General features: G+C 48.2%; 8 protein-coding genes across 16 annotated transcripts; 4 read left to right on the top strand and 4 right to left on the bottom strand.

Annotated features, from left to right (window-relative positions):
* Positions 1-80: 80 nt before the first annotated feature.
* Positions 81-5,473, top strand: p24-2 (p24-related-2; the record flags this gene model as incomplete). 2 transcript variants are annotated; one of them, NM_001202276.2, is made up of 10 exons in its annotated part: positions 100-308; positions 371-1,710; positions 1,772-2,443; positions 2,797-2,853; positions 3,000-3,553; positions 3,622-3,795; positions 4,022-4,161; positions 4,254-4,339; positions 5,108-5,174; positions 5,238-5,473. In NM_001202276.2, the coding sequence occupies exons 1-2, from the start codon at positions 176-178 to the stop codon at positions 970-972; spliced, it is 735 nt and encodes a 244-aa protein (NP_001189205.1). In that variant the 5' UTR covers positions 100-175. The 2 variants fall into 2 exon arrangements, with proteins under 2 accessions (NP_788617.1, NP_001189205.1); NM_176440.1 differs by lacking the exons at positions 1,772-2,443; positions 2,797-2,853; positions 3,000-3,553; ... (3 more) ...; positions 5,108-5,174; positions 5,238-5,473 and having other exon boundaries at positions 81-308; positions 371-972.
* Positions 100-5,815, top strand: Unc-115b (Uncoordinated 115b). 6 transcript variants are annotated; one of them, NM_001202275.2, is made up of 10 exons: positions 100-308; positions 371-1,710; positions 1,772-2,443; positions 2,797-2,853; positions 3,000-3,553; positions 3,622-3,795; positions 4,022-4,161; positions 4,254-4,339; positions 5,108-5,174; positions 5,238-5,473. In NM_001202275.2, exons 2-10 carry the CDS (start codon positions 1,330-1,332, stop codon positions 5,411-5,413), a joined length of 2,307 nt encoding a protein of 768 aa, NP_001189204.1. In that variant the 5' UTR covers positions 100-308; positions 371-1,329; the 3' UTR covers positions 5,414-5,473. The 6 variants fall into 6 exon arrangements, with proteins under 6 accessions (NP_001189204.1, NP_731390.1, NP_731389.2 ...); NM_169301.3 differs by lacking the exon at positions 100-308 and having other exon boundaries at positions 1,034-1,250; positions 1,400-1,710; NM_169300.2 differs by lacking the exons at positions 100-308; positions 2,797-2,853 and having other exon boundaries at positions 1,034-1,235; positions 1,400-1,710; positions 5,238-5,815.
* On the bottom strand, positions 5,734-7,115 carry CG18542 (uncharacterized protein). The gene is made up of 3 exons (NM_141671.4): positions 6,904-7,115; positions 6,686-6,841; positions 5,734-6,628 (listed from the first exon to the last, which is right to left on the bottom strand). Exons 1-3 carry the CDS (start codon positions 7,024-7,026, stop codon positions 6,158-6,160), a joined length of 750 nt encoding a protein of 249 aa, NP_649928.1. The 5' UTR covers positions 7,027-7,115; the 3' UTR covers positions 5,734-6,157.
* A 283-nt stretch (positions 7,116-7,398) lies between these two features.
* On the top strand, positions 7,399-8,406 carry eca (eclair). The gene is made up of 2 exons (NM_176439.3): positions 7,399-7,628; positions 7,691-8,406. The coding sequence occupies exons 1-2, from the start codon at positions 7,496-7,498 to the stop codon at positions 8,206-8,208; spliced, it is 651 nt and encodes a 216-aa protein (NP_788616.1). The 5' UTR covers positions 7,399-7,495; the 3' UTR covers positions 8,209-8,406.
* Positions 8,407-8,610: 204 nt separating this feature from the next.
* CG9444 (uncharacterized protein) lies at positions 8,611-11,460 on the top strand. 2 transcript variants are annotated; one of them, NM_001275502.1, is made up of 7 exons: positions 8,611-8,925; positions 8,994-9,227; positions 9,709-9,937; positions 9,997-10,271; positions 10,334-10,539; positions 10,600-10,905; positions 10,964-11,460. In NM_001275502.1, exons 1-7 carry the CDS (start codon positions 8,892-8,894, stop codon positions 11,351-11,353), a joined length of 1,674 nt encoding a protein of 557 aa, NP_001262431.1. In that variant the 5' UTR covers positions 8,611-8,891; the 3' UTR covers positions 11,354-11,460. The 2 variants fall into 2 exon arrangements, with proteins under 2 accessions (NP_001262431.1, NP_649927.2); NM_141670.4 differs by having other exon boundaries at positions 8,848-8,925.
* nmdyn-D7 lies at positions 11,373-12,936 on the bottom strand. The gene is made up of 4 exons (NM_141669.3): positions 12,666-12,936; positions 12,435-12,601; positions 12,209-12,376; positions 11,373-12,158 (listed from the first exon to the last, which is right to left on the bottom strand). The coding sequence occupies exons 1-4, from the start codon at positions 12,792-12,794 to the stop codon at positions 11,459-11,461; spliced, it is 1,164 nt and encodes a 387-aa protein (NP_649926.2). The 5' UTR covers positions 12,795-12,936; the 3' UTR covers positions 11,373-11,458.
* A 280-nt stretch (positions 12,937-13,216) lies between these two features.
* Positions 13,217-14,948, bottom strand: p23. 2 transcript variants are annotated; one of them, NM_141668.3, is made up of 4 exons: positions 14,789-14,948; positions 14,227-14,313; positions 13,899-14,155; positions 13,217-13,832 (listed from the first exon to the last, which is right to left on the bottom strand). In NM_141668.3, exons 1-4 carry the CDS (start codon positions 14,803-14,805, stop codon positions 13,639-13,641), a joined length of 555 nt encoding a protein of 184 aa, NP_649925.1. In that variant the 5' UTR covers positions 14,806-14,948; the 3' UTR covers positions 13,217-13,638. The 2 variants fall into 2 exon arrangements, with proteins under 2 accessions (NP_649925.1, NP_001247010.1); NM_001260081.2 differs by having other exon boundaries at positions 13,528-13,832.
* A 148-nt stretch (positions 14,949-15,096) lies between these two features.
* Positions 15,097-17,352, bottom strand: Nepl12 (Neprilysin-like 12). Its single transcript, NM_141667.3, has 2 exons — positions 16,211-17,352; positions 15,097-16,151 (listed from the first exon to the last, which is right to left on the bottom strand). The coding sequence occupies exons 1-2, from the start codon at positions 17,321-17,323 to the stop codon at positions 15,156-15,158; spliced, it is 2,109 nt and encodes a 702-aa protein (NP_649924.1). The 5' UTR covers positions 17,324-17,352; the 3' UTR covers positions 15,097-15,155.
* Between the last annotated feature and the right edge of the window lie 61 nt (positions 17,353-17,413).

Below are 17,413 nucleotides of genomic sequence, written 5' to 3'. Positions count from 1 at the left end.
TGTTCCATTTATTTAAAAGAATCGCTTTCGTGAGCTTGCCGTGAGCTAGCCCAATCACGGTGCCATCTCTCATGCCAAACACTCTGACTTTGATCTGGCACTTTTTCTCATGACGTGTCGGCGAGCTTAACTTTATTAAAGAACTACTCGAAAAAGTCACTGCAAATAGCCGAAAATGCGCGACCAATTCATCAGCCTGGCCCTGATTCTGTGCGTCCTGCACAGCGCCTGCGGCTTGTACTTCCACATATCGCAGACGGAGCGCAAGTGCTTCATCGAGGAGGTTCCCGACGAGACAACTGTGATTGGTGAGCCAGAGCCTAGTGCCAACTTGGAAGTTTTACCAATCGACTAACTTGTCCTCCTGCAGTTAACTACAAGGTAGAGCTGTATGATCCGCGCTCTAATGGATTCATGCCCTCGTCGCCCGGAATCGGCATGCATGTGGAAGTACGCGACAGCGACGACAAGATTGTGCTGTCCCGCGTGTACAGCTCACAGGGCCGCATCTCGTTCACCTCGCACACTCCTGGCGAGCACGTCATCTGCATGTTCTCGAACAGCACCGCGTGGTTCAGTGGTGCCCAGCTGCGTGTTCACCTGGACATCCAGGTGGGAGAGCACGCTATCGACTACGCCCATGTGGCGCAGAAGGAGAAACTGACTGAGCTGCAGCTGCGCATCCGCCAGCTACTTGACCAGGTGGAGCAGATCACCAAGGAGCAGAACTACCAGCGATACCGCGAGGAGCGGTTCCGTCACACCAGCGAGAGCACCAACTCCCGCGTGCTCTGGTGGTCGCTGGCCCAGACCGTCGTCTTGGTTTGCATGGGCTTCTGGCATCTATTTAACCTGTTCCACACTTGTGTGTACATTAACGAGCAGTGTTTGTGTGTGTGCTGTCTTTATATAAAGAAAATATCTGCCCTTGGCCTTATCAATGATAAGATTAATGGCTTGCCAGACCCGTGAGTCAGACTACAAACGACTTACGGCCATGTCGGGGTGTGTAGAAGAGTTGGCCTGGTTGTGACTGTCAATACAAGTGCTTACATAGGCACACAAGTGTGGGGGAAACAACGCACACACACATACAACGAATCTCGCAACATACGATATACGATAAGTTGTGATGTATATATTAATATATATATCCATTCCGAAACATCCACAAACAGACAAGACCAGACCGATATACCCTAGCACATTGGGAACGGAGCTTCGAACTGAGCTCGGTAAAACGGGGCAAGGTTGGGGCATTATCGCATCACATGCATATGACATCAGCGCAACACTGCGTATACGTAATCTGGCGATAGTACTGATTGAATGAATTTAATGTCAGGCTCTACTAACCGTAGTTCTCCCTTCGTTTTCGTCCCCTTTTCCCCGCAAACAGGTAAACAAAAAATCTACTGTGCGAAATGCACGAAGAAGTGCTCCGGCGAGGTGCTCCGCGTGGCGGACAACCACTTCCACAAGGCCTGCTTCCAGTGCTGCCAGTGCAAGAAGTCCCTGGCCACCGGCGGATTCTTCACAAAGGACAACGCCTACTATTGCATACCGGACTATCAGCGGCTGTACGGCACCAAGTGCGCAAATTGCCAGCAGTATGTGGAGGGCGAGGTGGTCAGCACCATGGGCAAGACCTATCACCAGAAGTGCTTCACCTGCTCCAAGTGCAAGCAGCCCTTCAAGTCGGGCAGTAAGGTGAGCTGAAACCCTCCACAGATCGAGTGATAAGTAACTAATCACATATTCCTCCTCACAGGTGACCAACACCGGAAAGGAGGTGCTTTGCGAGCAATGCGTCACGGGTGCTCCAGTGTCGCCCAGTCGCCAGGCGACGGGTGGAGGCGTCTCCTCGCCAGCTCCTCCGGCGGAGAGTCCGACGAGAGCCACTGCCCACCAGCAGCACGGCAGTGTGATCTCTCATAAGGCGCACCTCAAGGAGGACTACGATCCCAATGACTGTGCCGGCTGTGGGGAGCTGCTGAAGGAGGGCCAGGCACTGGTGGCGTTGGACCGGCAGTGGCATGTCTCTTGTTTCCGGTGCAAGGCCTGCCAGGCGGTGCTCAATGGGGAGTACATGGGCAAAGACGCGGTGCCCTACTGCGAGAAGTGCTACCAGAAGGGATTCGGGGTGAAGTGTGCCTACTGCAGTCGCTTCATTAGCGGCAAGGTGCTCCAGGCGGGCGACAACCACCACTTCCATCCGACCTGTGCCCGCTGCACAAAGTGCGGCGATCCCTTCGGCGACGGCGAGGAGATGTACCTGCAGGGCAGTGCCATCTGGCATCCGCGATGCGGTCCGGGTCCCTCCGAGTCCGGCATAATTTTGAACGGCGGCGGAGGCACTTCGTCGGTGGTCGGAGGTGCCTCCAATGGCAACTTCACAGACACTGAATGCGACCGGATGAGCTCCAGTGCCCTTAGCGAGATGGTAAGTAGTCGGATCTACAGATGATAAACCGCTGGTACTGAGATAATTCTCGAGACTCCAACACAACAATCCCGAGTTTAAAGAGGCTGCTGAGCTTGCAACTAATTTGAATGCTGCAAAATTCACGAAAGGCACACGCATTTAAAATCAAATTTCATACTAGAATGGGTGATATTTTAGAACTATTTTAGAACCTTATATATTATATTTATATAGGCACCCTGAAAATATCACCCATCTCAATTTACCACCCCCTTTTTGCACCTACACACAGCACTTATGATTTTATAATTTCAGTTACTTGCATTTTAGTTGTTTTGAGCTTGCGTTTTTATTTTTTCGTTCGTTTTCAGTACATCCGCTCCAGAACTCCGAGCTTTAATGGTTCACTTTATTCCTCTAGCCGCAAGGTTTGTTTTATAATTTTACTTTATGATTTCCCCTCATTTTCTGCCATCGTTTTTGAAAATACTAAAACCGAAAAGAAAAACACACGGCACTGCATGTATTTAAACTTTGAAATGAGAGCCCAGGACTAATCCCACTTAATTTGCAGCACTACCGAACGGTGAGTCCGGGTCTGATACTCCGGGAGTACGGACGACCCAATGCCGAGGACATCTCGCGCATCTACACCTACAGCTATCTGACGGATGCGCCGCACTATCTGCGCAAGCCGATCGATCCGTATGACAAGACGCCGCTGTCGCCGCACTTCCATCGGCCCTCCTCATACGCGACCACCGCCAGCAATGCGGGATCCGTGGCCGGAAGCCGCCCGCCGTCGCGTCCCCACTCGCGGACCCGCAGCGCCATGAAGGTGCTGGTGGACGCCATCCGCTCGGAGACGCCGCGTCCCAAGAGTCCTGGCATGAACAACGAGGAGCCGATTGAACTGTCTCACTATCCGGCCGCCAAGAAGCCGCCGCCAGGTGAGCAGCCCAAGATCGAGCGGGATGACTTTCCCGCTCCGCCGTATCCCTACACGGATCCGGAGCGTAGGCGGCGATACAGTGATACCTACAAGGGAGTGCCCGCCTCCGATGATGAGGACGAGAATGTGGAGAATGGCAAGCCGAATGGCAAGGTCAAGAATGGCGAGGAGCAGCAGTGAGTATTGGAATCTCTTGTGCATGCTATGATCCTAGATCCTATTAAATCTCTTCCCAAAAATACAGACGCCTTCAACGCGAAGCCGAACAGCTGGAAAAGCTTAACTCGGGCATCGGATCGGCGATTGCCAAGGACCTCAAGGAGCACGCCAAGTACAGGAAGTGGAAGCAGAACAATTTGGATCCGCGCAACGCATCCAGGACGCCCTCCGCTTCCAAGGAGCCACTCTACAAATTGAGGTAAGATATTGATCGTTATAAGAAAATTGAAAAATGATGATAATGAAAATTGATCGTTATAAGAAAATTGAAAAATGTATCTTCTAGTTCGTGCTCGGTGTATTTTGCACTTGAAGAAATCTATTATTATTTGTTTTAAAAATAGAACGATAAGATAGCAAAACATATGGTTATAGTATATAGTATAGTGTAGTAATACTAATCCTATGACATCTTGATTACACAGATACGAATCGCCCATTGGAGCATCGCCATCGCGCAATCTGGACCACCAGAAGCCCTTCTACGAGGACGAGATGTTCGATCGCTCCACCAGCTACCGTGGCTCGCTTGGCAAATCGCTTGGAAACGCGCCCAGCTACAATGGTAATCCTCTAGAGAGCATTGTCCTAGTTTCGATTTTCAGGCAAATAGCGATTCGATACCGATATTATATATTAGCCCACTTACGTTTATAGCCATACATTCCTACCGATCGCCGCCCAAGCCCGGATACGGATTCAAAACGACGACTCTGCCCTATATACGCAATGGCTTCAGCTCCGTAAGTGCTGCCTGTTGCTCAGATCGGCATAGATCGCATCAGATCCGATCCGATCCGATCAGATCAGATTATATCCTTGGTGCCGGGCTGTCGGTTATGTAGCTTATAGCTTACCCACTACCACACGAACCTATCCGCTTATATGTAATCCCAAAATAGTTACGACGGTATTTGTTTCTTGTTTCTCTCACTTTCCAATGCCGCCACTGGTTTGCTCACCTGGATGAACTAACAACTGTTTCGCATATGTCTCAACTGGTTGGTCTGCTGCTTCATTGCGTGTCTGAAAACCCAATCCCACCCATCCACCCATCCTGCGCCACTCCTAACAACTATGTGTTTGCTATTGTTGCCCTGACACCTGACAACAAATAACTCAAAAAACTAACACCCATCCACACTTGACCAACTAAAACTCGAACATTTGCATCATGAACATATCAACATCACTTGAACACCATCAACATGTACATCTACATCCACATCTGCTCAGTGGTGAGTGCGCTGCGCCATGTGCCCAAGCCAGGATACGGGCTAGCACCACGCTCCCACACATTCAGCTCCACCACATCCGCTGCGGCCACGATGCATGGTGCCACTGTAAGACCGCTTTCGTTGTTGCTATGCCGTAGAGTCCTTTGAGTCCCCGTCTTGTGTTTGGATGCCCGTTGGTATCACCTGTAACTTGCACTGGTTTTTCGTTTATTATTGTTGCATGTGTCCCTCAATTTGATCAGAAAACTAATCCCATGCCCTTTTCGAAAACAGGACTTCTCCTATGGAGGACTGGGCGACAAGACCCACAGCACAGATTTGAGCTGCGGCAAATCGGAGGGTAAGTGAAATATATTTTGAAAACCCGGCTCGGCGAAAGAATAACATAATTCTCCTCTGGCAGCTTCTGTGGACTCGATCACCGAGGGCGATAGGCGAGCTCTGATGGGCGGCGACCTGCCCGCCTCGAGCACTTACTCAGGAGCACTCTCCTACCACTATCCGCAGGCCGGACTCATCCGGCGCAGTCTGCCCAACATGTCCCATTCGATAATTAGTTGCGCTAACGCAAAATTGTAACTGAGAACAACTATATGAAAGGAACATAAAATCCCAATAAAAAACGAAGTGTATACAGACAGATGATATATGAAATTAGTTAAACATTGCATGTCCCCGGCATGTAGGCTTTTTATACGCAGTGCTATGGCAATTTAAACGCAAACATAAACTGGACTCTTTTTCCAAATTACACCTTAATTCAACCATGTAACGGGCTACAGAACCGAGAAATGCATCAAAGAATAAGAAATTAATGTACCTACAGCAGAATCACACAGCAAAATGCGAAACATTAGATGTGTGGCATCAAATTTACGCTAAATCATTACGCAAATTTTATTTATTACTAAATATTTTATTTATTTATTTAAATAGAATATGTCAAAGAATAAACCAGAGATAATAAAACAGGACAAAAGCAGTGTCAACGTGTTTACAATTATTAAAACTTCGAGTGTGGAGATTATAAAGTTTCTTCTTAATCCTAGACGGAATTTACTCTTTGTCGAGCCGACAACGGCTAAAGTCTGTCGACATGCAGGAATGTTTGTGGAGTATTAGCTTACTATATATTGGCTAAACTGGCTTTAAACATTGTCGAATCGATAAAGAAACGCCATCAAGGGCATAATTCGGTGTGATTTGAGTTCGGGACGCAATATGTGACTGGAATGTAAAGTTCACAGAATAAATACGTAAATATTAAATAAGATTCCACAGAATCCATTTATCTATCATCTATATTGCACCATTGGTAACGCACTAGTTTTGCTTGTGCAAAGCTGCTCCGTCGGTACGTAACCCATAGGTCAGCTGGGTTTTCATCACTGCCAAACTGCTGCCAATGATCTTTTTGTGGTAGATCTGCCGCGTAACGAACCCAAAATCATCATAAAAGTCGCGCTCACTTTCCTGCCACTCGGAGATAGTGCACTCCAGTGAGGCGTACCCGCCGATAATGCAGTTCTTGACCACCAGTTTTATCATGGGGTCCATGATCGTCTGACACGGGTAATGGGGATCGATGGCAAAGCGATAGATCCATGCAGCATTGTATACGGCGTGGTGATTCTTCACACTAATAGCGGCCACAATCCTGCGCCGGAATTTCCTCGTGTATGTTTCCTCGTATGGACAGTTCTCGGTAAATATCTGGTAGCTAGCTTCCTTCGGTGAGCAGCGGAAAATGAAGGGTTCATAGCACTCGGCCACCAAAGACTGCGATGGTTTGGTCTGGAAAGTAAACGTTCTTAGTTTGAGATACTTTGCTGCCGATGCTTTAACACTTACCCTCATCAACTCCACTGCCTTGGAGTAAAACGAGAAGTAGGTGCCGGTAAATAGGCAAAATATGCAAGCGGGCACAGTGAGTGCACAAAAAAGCAGGGGCACTCCCAGAAATATGAAGAATATGGCCCACGTGATGACTATGAACTGCAGGGTGATCTGAAAAAAGTTGAAATCCAAATAGTTCATAGAGTTTGGGGATCTAGATAAAGATGTCTCACCTCTCGAAAGCAATAGACAAAAAAGGACTTATTCGAGAACGACATGATGTAGTCCCGCACCAGCTCCTGGCACTTGAGCTCATCATCTTGCGTGTAGTTGCGAATGACAATAAATGGCTGCATTAATGTGTTATTAAATTATTAGATAAGCCGAACCAAAAAAAAATAAAAACACCGATCAATCAGTGTGTCCAAAGCGATGCAAAATCCACTACTTCTTATGGCAAAACAGCTGTTGCTGCGGTGTTGCCACTCGAGACAGATATCGGCAAAGAGAACTCAAGACTGATAGCGTGAGAATAACTATCGCAAGAAGTTTATTTATTAGATATAATATTTTACAATGTTTGAAAATTAGTCTTCAACTCTTATTTTTTAAATGTACACCTGTTTGAATAACTATTTTAATTTATCGTTTGTTCCATTTATTTAAAAGAATCGCTTTCGTGAGCTTGCCGTGAGCTAGCCCAATCACGGTGCCATCTCTCATGCCAAACACTCTGACTTTGATCTGGCACTTTTTCTCATGACGTGTCGGCGAGCTTAACTTTATTAAAGAACTACTCGAAAAAGTCACTGCAAATAGCCGAAAATGCGCGACCAATTCATCAGCCTGGCCCTGATTCTGTGCGTCCTGCACAGCGCCTGCGGCTTGTACTTCCACATATCGGAGACGGAGCGCAAGTGCTTCATCGAGGAGGTTCCCGACGAGACAACTGTGATTGGTGAGCCAGAGCCTAGTGCCAACTTGGAAGTTTTACCAATCGACTAACTTGTCCTCCTGCAGTTAACTACAAGGTAGAGCTGTATGATCCGCGCTCTAATGGATTCATGCCCTCGTCGCCCGGAATCGGCATGCATGTGGAAGTACGCGACAGCGACGACAAGATTGTGCTGTCCCGCGTGTACAGCTCACAGGGCCGCATCTCGTTCACCTCGCACACTCCTGGCGAGCACGTCATCTGCATGTTCTCGAACAGCACCGCGTGGTTCAGTGGTGCCCAGCTGCGTGTTCACCTGGACATCCAGGTGGGAGAGCACGCTATCGACTACGCCCATGTGGCGCAGAAGGAGAAACTGACTGAGCTGCAGCTGCGCATCCGCCAGCTACTTGACCAGGTGGAGCAGATCACCAAGGAGCAGAACTACCAGCGATACCGCGAGGAGCGGTTCCGTCACACCAGCGAGAGCACCAACTCCCGCGTGCTCTGGTGGTCGCTGGCCCAGACCGTCGTCTTGGTTTGCATGGGCTTCTGGCAGATGCGTCATCTCAAGAGCTTCTTTGAGGCCAAGAAACTGGTGTGAGGTGCTCCGGGGCTAGGGCATCATCAGCACCACTGGCCAACCACTGGCCTCATTGTTCCGTGTGTTTCCCTCATTTGGCAGGAATTGCGAATTTCATCGATGGATCGTCATCCACCCAACCAGCCACTGGCCTCGACTCCAAGCACTTCTAGTTGTAATTTCTTGTGCGTAATTTAATAAAATCCATTGTACAAAACGAGACCGAGACTGTGTGCACCCCCACATCCTATCTTCGCTGGGTCAGACTGCCAGTCAGCTGAGCCGAGTCCCGTGACTATGTTTGCCTCACCAAGCGTGGCTTGTTCTTATCAGTAGGCTGTGACAGATAACCTGTGTCGTTGGCGTTAACTCCCTAGTTTTAAGACCGCGGTCCATCGTAACTGCATCGAGCAGCATCGTGTCGTGACTGCCCTTTATCTCATTGTTTGTTCTGTCGGAGAAGAGACTTTTTAGTAGCTCTTGGACCGCCCCGAGCAGCGGTCGTCAGTCGCGGCACAAATCCGACGTCCAAAACAATACAGCTTGTTGTGGCACACCAAACGCGAACGCTTACGACCCACAAAAGCCGCAGCTCTGTAACCCGATCCAGTCTGAAGCGCTTTCAAGTCAACAACTGGCCTAGGTCTCTGCTCCCTCTCCGGTTCAGTTGGTCTACGTCGGATTAGGCGTGCAGGCTGTTGAAAATGTTTCGCGCTACGGAAATCGGCAGCGAAGAAAGTGAGTCTGCAGCTAGATAAGATAAGACAAGAAGCGCAGGTAATCCTCTCTCTCCCTATTACATGTAGCCCTGCCAGCTCTGGCGGAGCTCAGCCAGGTGGGTTATGAACGCGATGCACGGGACGTGGAGTGGGTCGCCTGGAGAGGAGAACGGGCCCAATTGAAGCTGGCGCATCGCAGCTCCCTGCCCAATTATGGATTTGCTCCACCGACCATCCGCATGAAGTATAGGTATCCACGAGCCGTCTTCTTCGTTCTGGCCACAAAATTTTTTGAGGCCTTTGCTGCCAACGGCATTCGCAGTAAGTTTCCAGATTTCCATCCAAAAGCAGATAATCGATTTTTGGTCAGGTCAAAGGCATTCGTCGGCAAAGTCTGGTTGAAAAATTCCGAAACCAGGCTTATCAGCGGCACAGAAATATAAACACAAGGAGGTCTTATTGACAGTCAAAAGACCTGTGATGGTGCATAATATAAGAGGCATAGATAAGATGAAAATTTAGGTTGCAATTGGCAAATAATGGGCAGGAACAAGACCTAGCATTTAGTTACTTAAAAAGAAAATCTTCAAAAATAAGATAACTGACTCAAGATTATTATTATTGTTAATTAAAACTCCTGGAATTTTCCCATTGATGTGAATCTTAAAAAGAACATCCATCATTAAAGAGATGGCTTAACGAATTTCCAATTAAGTCTCAATGCTACAACCTTTATTTCATGGTCAATAATTCGAGATTGACTGCAGCCTGACCCACGATTACGATGTATACTCGATTCCAGCCGTACTCGCACTCTATCTGCGCGACGATCTCAACTTCACGGAGAGCTTTTCCACGGTGGTGCTGCACATCTTCAACTTTTTTGGCCAGTTCTGTCCGATCATTGGGGCGATCCTAGCGGATAGCTACATCGGCAATGTGCGCACGATATCCGGCTTCAGTTTTATCTACGCCTTTGGATGGTTACTCCTCACACTGACATCCCTGCCTGCCATGGGTCTTCCGATGGTGTAAGTACTCGCAACGGATTAGGATGAAGGATTTAGCTTATTCCACTTGCGACTCGTAGCTTGCTGGTGTCCATCGCTCTGCTGTTTATCGCCGTTGGCAATGGATCGATACGAGCCTGCATCACCTCGCTGGGCGCACTGCAGTTCAAGCTGCCGGAGCAGAGCGTCCATCTGGCCGAGTACTTCTCCTTCTACTATTTCGTCTACTATTTTGGAATATTCCTGAGCAAGATCCTTCCGCCGCTGGTTAGAGCTAACACGCAGTGCTTTGACAAGGCGGAATGCTATCCAGCCGTATTCGGCACCCTTGGCGCAGCCTTTATGATGGCCTGGTGTAAGTAACTATCAGTTTTCATAGCTTATTTCTATTTAATTTACGCATGCTTGTGGTATTAGTTATCTTTCTGGTTGGAAAATGGTTCTACAAGTCCGAAAAGCTGTCCGATGACAACATACTCTTCAAGTTCTGCGGCTGCATAAAGACCGCTCTCGTGGAGAAGTGGCGACGTCGCAAGTCGACAAAGCGCTCCAACTACTGGCTACACAATGCAGTTGTAGCCTACGACATGGGTTTCGTCAATGATGTGTCCAGAGTTTTGAGGGTCAGTTATACTTGTGTTATAATGAAGATTCTTTCAACTTCATAATTTCGTTTCTTTTAGATATCCAAGCTGTTTATCCCACTGCCCTTCTACTTTGCTCTGCTGGCGCAACAGGATTCCAGCTGGACATTCCAGGCCACCCAGATGAATACCACATTAATGGGCGTGACCATCCAGCCGGATCAGGCCAAGGCCGTGGGACCCATCTTTCTGTTCATGCTCATCCCTCTATGGCAGTATATAACAGTGCCCTTGCTGCGCCGCTACTTCAACTGGGAGCTCCAGCCGCTCCATAGTGTGACTGTGGGTGGGATCTTCTCCGCCGGCGCCTTTTTCTGTGCAGGAGCCTTGCAGGAACGAATAAAGGTAAGCAGGAATAATAAGATACCTCACCTGATCGTTTATTAACCCGAAATATTCGAAGAATTCCCCGCCCCAAACAGTGAATATAGCTTGGCAACTGCCCCAGTTCCTGCTGCTCATGATGGGCGAATTACTGCTTTCCATTCCGGGTCTCCAGTTCGCCTTCACCCAAGCACCGACCTCTATGAAGTCGGTGGTCACGGCAGCCTGGTTTCTAAATAATGCTTTCGGCAATCTGATCGTGGTTCTGGTCACCGAGCTGGGTATGCTTAGCTCACAGATGGCCGAGTACTTCTTCTATGCGGTGGTAATGCTAGTTTGCATCATCCTCTATGCCCTTTTGGCCTTCGATTACACTCTGCAGGAGCGCAAGGCCGGAATGTATGTGAGGATGGACAGTGAAGCGGAGGACCGGGATGTGCCCAGCACCAGCCGCAGCGGGAGCATATAGGAGAAGTTTCTACGGTCTAGTATTTTCATTGCACTTGTAATTTATTGATAAACGCACACAGGCAAACATGCATTTAACTGAAAACAAATAAAAACTAAACTAAGATCAGTCGATTATCTTGAACATATACTGCAGCTCCAGGTTGGAGTCATCTGGCAGATCAGTGCAGTGGACGGCGTTCTGCACCTTGGACTTGCCGAACTTGGCGCGCAGCGTGTGAGGCCGCAACAGTTTGGCGATCTCCGGATCCATGGGTCCACAGAAGTTGCGGAACTCGCGATCAGTTTTCTTTTCGGGATCGGCGCAAGCAATCTCCATGCACATGCATACTCCACTGGCCAACTGAGCAACCATGGGTATATACTCGGGCACCACTCCGCGGTAGACTTCGTAGAACTCCTCGCAGTTGATTCGGGCCATTAGAATCATGCGCATGGCTGTCAACCGAAAGCCATTCGACAGGATTTCGGAAATGATGTCTCCCAGGAGACCATCCTTGATGCTGTGCGGCTTAATGATGGCAAGTGTTGTATTCTTGAATACACATTCTTTAATTATGCTGTGCCTCGCCTCAGATATGAACTTTAGGTCCATTTCCACGTCGTTGTCGTTATCAGAGTAGTAAAATCCATAACGAATCTCCTCACTTTCAAACAGCTCTTCCAAACTGGGCGACAGTTTCACACTGGGTGTTTCCGCCTCTGTGCTCTTGTACTGGGCGCAGGCCTTGATGGTCTCCACTACGTTGTCGCCGATTAGCTCCAGACTAATGGCCGGACCAGCCAGCAGCTCGTTCATAAGGACTCTGGAATTTAGAGGATAAGATGTGTTCCTTGGCATGCCATCTTTACTCACGAAGAGGAGACATCCGTCGTGTCCTTGCCGGACAGAAACTGAGTTACCATTTTGGGAGAGAACTGAACCATCATGCCCTGGTTTATGTTAATCTTGTTGTCGATCAGAGTCTTTAGGAACTTGCCCAGGTGCTTCGTCCACATATTGTTCTTGAGCAAAACGAATCCCCTGAAAGAGATGGGAATTACAGATTAGCGAGTGGATAGCTGTCGATGAAGGAACATACTTCTTGCGATATTTGGCTAGGTTTGTCCGCGTAGTGTCGTCAGCATAATCCACAATGTCAAACTGCCGGCCAAAGACATTGATCTTGGAGCCCACAAAGAAGTCGCGCTGGGTCAGCTCCGGGATCTTGGTGCGTCGCAGAAATGTGCGCTTGTTGCGCTGGTCGAACTGAGGGAAAACATGGCCTTGGTTAAATGTGTTTCTTTGAAGAACTTGTGCTACCAATCCTCACCACTTCCACGGCCTTGTCGGATACATAGTAGGTGATCAGAAAGGTGCGTATGATTCCAGCCTCTGCATGGAACCACTCGGCCACGAAGGCCAGACGCCGCTCGCTAGCCGGAATCGCAGCGGGTTTCATGGTATCGTTTTGAGGGGAATCTTATACCTTGCTTTTCCGTTCTATCGCTTGACAGCAAGTCCTTTATTTCGAGTGATAACTGTTTGTTTGCTTTGCATTTCAATTGTGCTTCTTCTTTCCCGCGTTGTCACAGCAACAGTGTTGCCAACATAACAAAATTCATTTAAGTGGGCGCAAAATTTAAAGAAAAAAATACCTATGTTAATTTTAAACCCAAATTCTAGGGGATTACCCATAAACAATTTTTAACCATTACCTATAATTTCTTTTTAAAATCGCTATCTATTCAAAGATAAAGCCTTCTTTGCGACATCTTTAAGAAGCTGGACTGCGCATTCCGAATTTAACAGTTTAGAGATTTCTAGAACATTTATAGAATGTTGTAAACTTATAAAATATTGAAAATAAAAAGCCGAATATAAGTTTTTCATTTTTTTTATTGTTAATTTCCTTTATTTACAGGAAACAAAAATAATAAACTGCAAACTGATTTTTGCAATAAATTGGTTGTAGCTTTCCTCTGGTTGTTAAATTCTAGCGTAAAACTTATGGTTTCCCTTGTCGGCGCCAAATCATCTTGTTCCTTGTGTTGCTTTTTGTTAACATCTCTCCTCTGAATACGCATAATATTCAGGTATATTAAATGTGGTTTTCTTCGATTGGAATAGTGTTTCATGTACGCATGCGTTTGTGGATGTTTTATGAGTGATTGAGTGTTTCTTCTTTTTCTTTTCTGGTGTGTATGTGAGGAGTGAGTGTTGTGATCGTGTGCTGACTTATGGTATAAGAGCCACGCCTAACGCTACGACTACGCCAAATTGCGAGACACCATCTGAGCGACCGTCTAGGCAGCTGGCTTCTTCTCCTTATCACCCTCGCCGCCCTCCTCGTCATCCTCGTCGTTCTGGGACAGACTTGGGATGTTGTCATCCGAGTCCTCCTCCTCGTCATCGACGTTGAAATCGTCGAACTTGTTGTTCCAATCGCCACCAGGGCTGTTAAGGAAATTTCCAAACATGCTGTTGTCTTTTTGGTCACCTGCAAAGTGCGTTTGTATGAGTGGGTTTGCTGGATGAGATCTTGGGGATGAGGATGTCAACTTACCCTCCTCGTCGTCGGACTCATCGCGCCACTTGGCAAAGTTGGCTTTTAGGAAATGCAACTTGGTCTTGTCCGTGGTCAGCGAGGACCAGTAGGGACCGGCCGCCTTCTTGGGTATTGTGAATTCCAGGCAGCGGCCAATGTTCTTGCTGGTCACCTTCTCGGGATCCACCTCGTGGAGGAAGTTCAGTGTGACCTCGTACTTCTTCGACGGATCCAGCACGTTTACGCCCTTGAAGGTGAAGGTTTTTTCCGTAACTCTGTTTTGGGATAAATATATGGAATTAGGATGTGCAAGGAGCATGGACATACTACATATGGGGGCATATACTTGTGTTCGATGTCCTTGCATTCGACATCGATGATGACGTAGATCAAGTCATTGCGCTGGGCCCAGGAAACTGGAGGCGGAATCAAGCTGCAATGGAGGATCAAGTTGGATAAACATAAATAAGAGCTTCATGTCGTTGTGCGAGATCCGTTGCCATGGCAACTCGCGTCGGACTTTCTGGAAGCGGGTGCACGAACTATGTAAATAGCTTCCCAGCTAGCTAGATTTGCATAAACCATAAGCCCAGGCAAAAGTCCATGCCGAAAATGCACGGCATTACCGCCAGCCGAAAACATAACCTCAAACACTGGACCCTCCGATTAGTTCCACAAATATCGCAATGCAGATGCGCACAGGACACGCCCACCGTGGACACAAACGCTTGGCCAGGCGGATGAGCGCGAGAATAAGGGTCATCCGAACGAAAATTATGTGTTTTTCACGGCCGGGAGTTCGAAAATGGACGCCGCCGCAACGACAAAGCACGCGACGCACAAAGAAGCCACAAAAAGATGGTCCGGCTATCGCCGATTGGCACTGAGATGGCCGGTTGTGGACTCACCCTGCTGCTGCCGACATTATGTTGTTGCTGTGAATTGTTGGTTTATGTTTTACGAAGTCGGAACACTTCTGACTGACAGCCTGACTTGGTTACAAAAAAAGGCAGTTTCTGTTGAACAAAATTGTCATGCACAAAATTGACATGAGAAACAGAGTTACCGAGCGCGCTGCGGAGATGTGACTAAATTTGAACGGTGCTCTGGGGTGCGAAACTTCGATAGTTGTACTCAAACCACAAATGTTAGCTTGTTACGTGTAACGTAAATTTGAAGTGTTGTGTCAAAACATTTTACATTGTCGGTAAAAAGTATTGAAATCAACTTTTATTTGGTTCAAGGAATTTATGATGATGATTATAAATCTATGATCTACCAAAGTCGGCACGTTTTGGCGCCAGGACGCATGCCGCTGCCCACGGAGCAGTTGTAGGCGTGGAAGAAGTCCTCGCTGTTGGACAAAACTCCCAGGACACGAAATTGGTCGAAGGTGTGCACATCGCTAAGACCTTTCCAGTAGTGCTCCTCCTCGTAATGGGAGCAAAATAGCTGGGCAAATCCCAGGAAGAACAACTGTTCCGGCGTGAGATCGAGACCCGGCATGGCGTCGCTTATCCTCTCCTGCCCAGGATGCTCCAGCAGTTGCTGCCTGTGACTGCGATAGGCCGTCAATGCTTGTCTTAATCCGCTATTGTCTGCGATATTCTCGTCCAGTGTAGTTTTTCCGTTGACACGCCTGCTGATCTCCGGTACCTGGTACTTGCCATAGTAGTCCATGTAGCACTCGGCGCGATCCTCTAATGCCTGTTGCGAAATTTCCGACAACAAGGACTCCATGTGACCATTGCCATCGAAATAGGAGCTGGTCGTATCGAAGCCGTGGATGAGTTCATGACCAACGATAAAACCCAATGTGCCGAATTTCAGGGAAATCGGCAGGTGGCGTTGGTATATCGGTGGTTCCACCACGCCAGCCATCACATTAATGGAGTTGTCCGGAGTGTAGTAGCCCGCTCCAACCTGCAATCCTGTCAGGATCTTCTGTGGCTTGGTGTCATTGGTCAGCTCCTGAAAATGCCGACTGCTAAATCGATTGATTTGTACAACTAGGTGCTGCAAATTAATGTTGGTCTCCGCATAGCGATCCTCGATGACTTTCAGACTGTTGATTTCCCGGATTATTCGATCCGAAAGTGCATCATCTTGGAACGAACCAATGCGTGGCTGTATTCTGGACTCCTTAAGCAGTGCCCTCGCCCTGCTCTCCGCATCCAGCCAATCGGCATCCTCCAGCGCCTTTCGCAGACTCTTTCGCAGTTCCCGCACCATTTCCGACATCTCCAGCCTCTTCGCCTCACTGAAGTTGTTCTGTAACACAAGAGTGTTGAGATTATTTGGTATTCTCATCATACGCATTCGTTACCCACAGCCATGTAGAGTTTGTTGAACAGAAACCGCATGGATTGATAAAGCGTAACCGAACAGTAGTTCCTTTGGTACCTGGGCGCCTTCAGTTTGGGATCGAATCTATAGAGCAGCTTCATGGCCAGGTAGTTGGCCACAGCCTTGCGATGTCGGGCGCATACTTTGTCCAGTTCAACGTAGTAAAAGTCGCAGAATAATTTGTTAGTGGAGTGGAGTCCACTCCACGAGATGTTATAGTAGTACTCCGATTGGGGAAACACTCGCTTAATTCGGTAGGGATCAAACACTTCGCACTGGGGCGGGATCTCGAGTGCGTCCCGCCAGAAGGCAAAGACCCCAGCGATGGCCTCCCTAATCCTGTCCTCCGGCAAGCCGAACGCCCTCAGATATCCGTGCATTCGCTCTTCGTTCAGGCGAAAGGCGCGTGTGGTATTTCTGGAAATGTTTTCCTCATGTACGATGATGTGATCGAAGCCCAGTTCGGGCAGTTTGGTGTAGGGCTCAAAGGGATACCTTAACTGGAGAGTTTCGCGGATCAGACCGTTGGCGCCATAGTTGGCCAGATGAGCACTCATGTTGATCCAGTTAAAGTTTGAGGCTTTCCAGGCGTCTCCATCCACAGCGGGAAATCCTCCAATCGATCGAATTAGACTCAAGTAAGCGGGATCCGCCGCATTGAAAGGATGGAGATTTGCTCCCAGACAAGCGTTGTAGAATCGCTGGGCCACCGCCAGTTCGCTGGATACGTTTAGAGCCTCCGCCAGATCCATTCTGCCCAGCAGTTGCTCCGTGATGTCGATCAGTGTGTAAGTCACGTCGCCCAGGTTGCTTCTACTGCCCGGTGAGTACCGATCCGGCTTTACGTTCCGATAATTTCCACAGGCATACTCGTAGAAATTCTCGCAGGGCTCTACACTTTGGTTCATATAGGATTTCATGAATTCCGCGTATTCCTGCAGTTGGTACTCTGCCGCGGATCTATTGGTCGAGCTACCATTGCTATCGGAATTTTCGGACCTGTCCACAAGGCTCCTGGCCTCGCAATCCGTCAGAACCGCAGCCACAATGACCCACAGCAGCATCAGGGAGATCAGCTTCAGTGATTCATGAAACATATGCGTATTTTATGGGAACACTTCTCAATTGGAACTTATAAAACACACTGATTTAAATCGCGAACGAAAACTGGCAGAATCCCAATAAAA

Source organism: Drosophila melanogaster, chromosome 3R (genome assembly GCF_000001215.4).
Source record: "Drosophila melanogaster chromosome 3R".
NCBI lineage: Eukaryota > Metazoa > Arthropoda > Insecta > Diptera > Drosophilidae > Drosophila > Drosophila melanogaster.
Note: the sequence above shows the minus strand (reverse complement) of the source record. Positions and strands in the feature narration are given on the sequence as shown.

What these genes read in the sequence shown, in the direction of transcription:
- eca (NM_176439.3), top strand. Translation starts at nt 7,496, where the DNA reads ATGCGCGACCAATTCATCAGCCTGGCCCTGATTCTGTGCGTCCTGCAC. An exon ending in CGACGAGACAACTGTGATTG is followed by an intron (nt 7,629 to 7,690) that starts GTGAGCCAGAGC and finishes GTCCTCCTGCAG; the next exon opens with TTAACTACAAGGTAGAGCTG.
- nmdyn-D7 (NM_141669.3), bottom strand. Translation starts at nt 12,794, where the DNA reads ATGAAACCCGCTGCGATTCCGGCTAGCGAGCGGCGTCTGGCCTTCGTG. An exon ending in CTAGCCAAATATCGCAAGAA is followed by an intron (nt 12,377 to 12,434) that starts GTATGTTCCTTC and finishes CATCTCTTTCAG; the next exon opens with GGGATTCGTTTTGCTCAAGA. An exon ending in ACGACGGATGTCTCCTCTTC is followed by an intron (nt 12,159 to 12,208) that starts GTGAGTAAAGAT and finishes TCTAAATTCCAG; the next exon opens with AGTCCTTATGAACGAGCTGC.
- Nepl12 (NM_141667.3), bottom strand. Translation starts at nt 17,323, where the DNA reads ATGTTTCATGAATCACTGAAGCTGATCTCCCTGATGCTGCTGTGGGTC. An exon ending in TCAACAAACTCTACATGGCT is followed by an intron (nt 16,152 to 16,210) that starts GTGGGTAACGAA and finishes CTTGTGTTACAG; the next exon opens with AACAACTTCAGTGAGGCGAA.
- p23 (NM_141668.3), bottom strand. An exon ending in TGCAAGGACATCGAACACAA is followed by an intron (nt 14,156 to 14,226) that starts GTATATGCCCCC and finishes ATCCCAAAACAG; the next exon opens with AGTTACGGAAAAAACCTTCA. An exon ending in TGAGTCCGACGACGAGGAGG is followed by an intron (nt 13,833 to 13,898) that starts GTAAGTTGACAT and finishes CGCACTTTGCAG; the next exon opens with GTGACCAAAAAGACAACAGC.
- CG18542 (NM_141671.4), bottom strand. Translation starts at nt 7,026, where the DNA reads ATGCAGCCATTTATTGTCATTCGCAACTACACGCAAGATGATGAGCTC. An exon ending in TTGTCTATTGCTTTCGAGAG is followed by an intron (nt 6,842 to 6,903) that starts GTGAGACATCTT and finishes AACTTTTTTCAG; the next exon opens with ATCACCCTGCAGTTCATAGT. An exon ending in AGGCAGTGGAGTTGATGAGG is followed by an intron (nt 6,629 to 6,685) that starts GTAAGTGTTAAA and finishes TTTACTTTCCAG; the next exon opens with ACCAAACCATCGCAGTCTTT.
- CG9444 (NM_001275502.1), top strand. Translation starts at nt 8,892, where the DNA reads ATGTTTCGCGCTACGGAAATCGGCAGCGAAGAAA. An exon ending in TGCTGCCAACGGCATTCGCA is followed by an intron (nt 9,228 to 9,708) that starts GTAAGTTTCCAG and finishes ACTCGATTCCAG; the next exon opens with CCGTACTCGCACTCTATCTG. An exon ending in ATGTGTCCAGAGTTTTGAGG is followed by an intron (nt 10,540 to 10,599) that starts GTCAGTTATACT and finishes CGTTTCTTTTAG; the next exon opens with ATATCCAAGCTGTTTATCCC.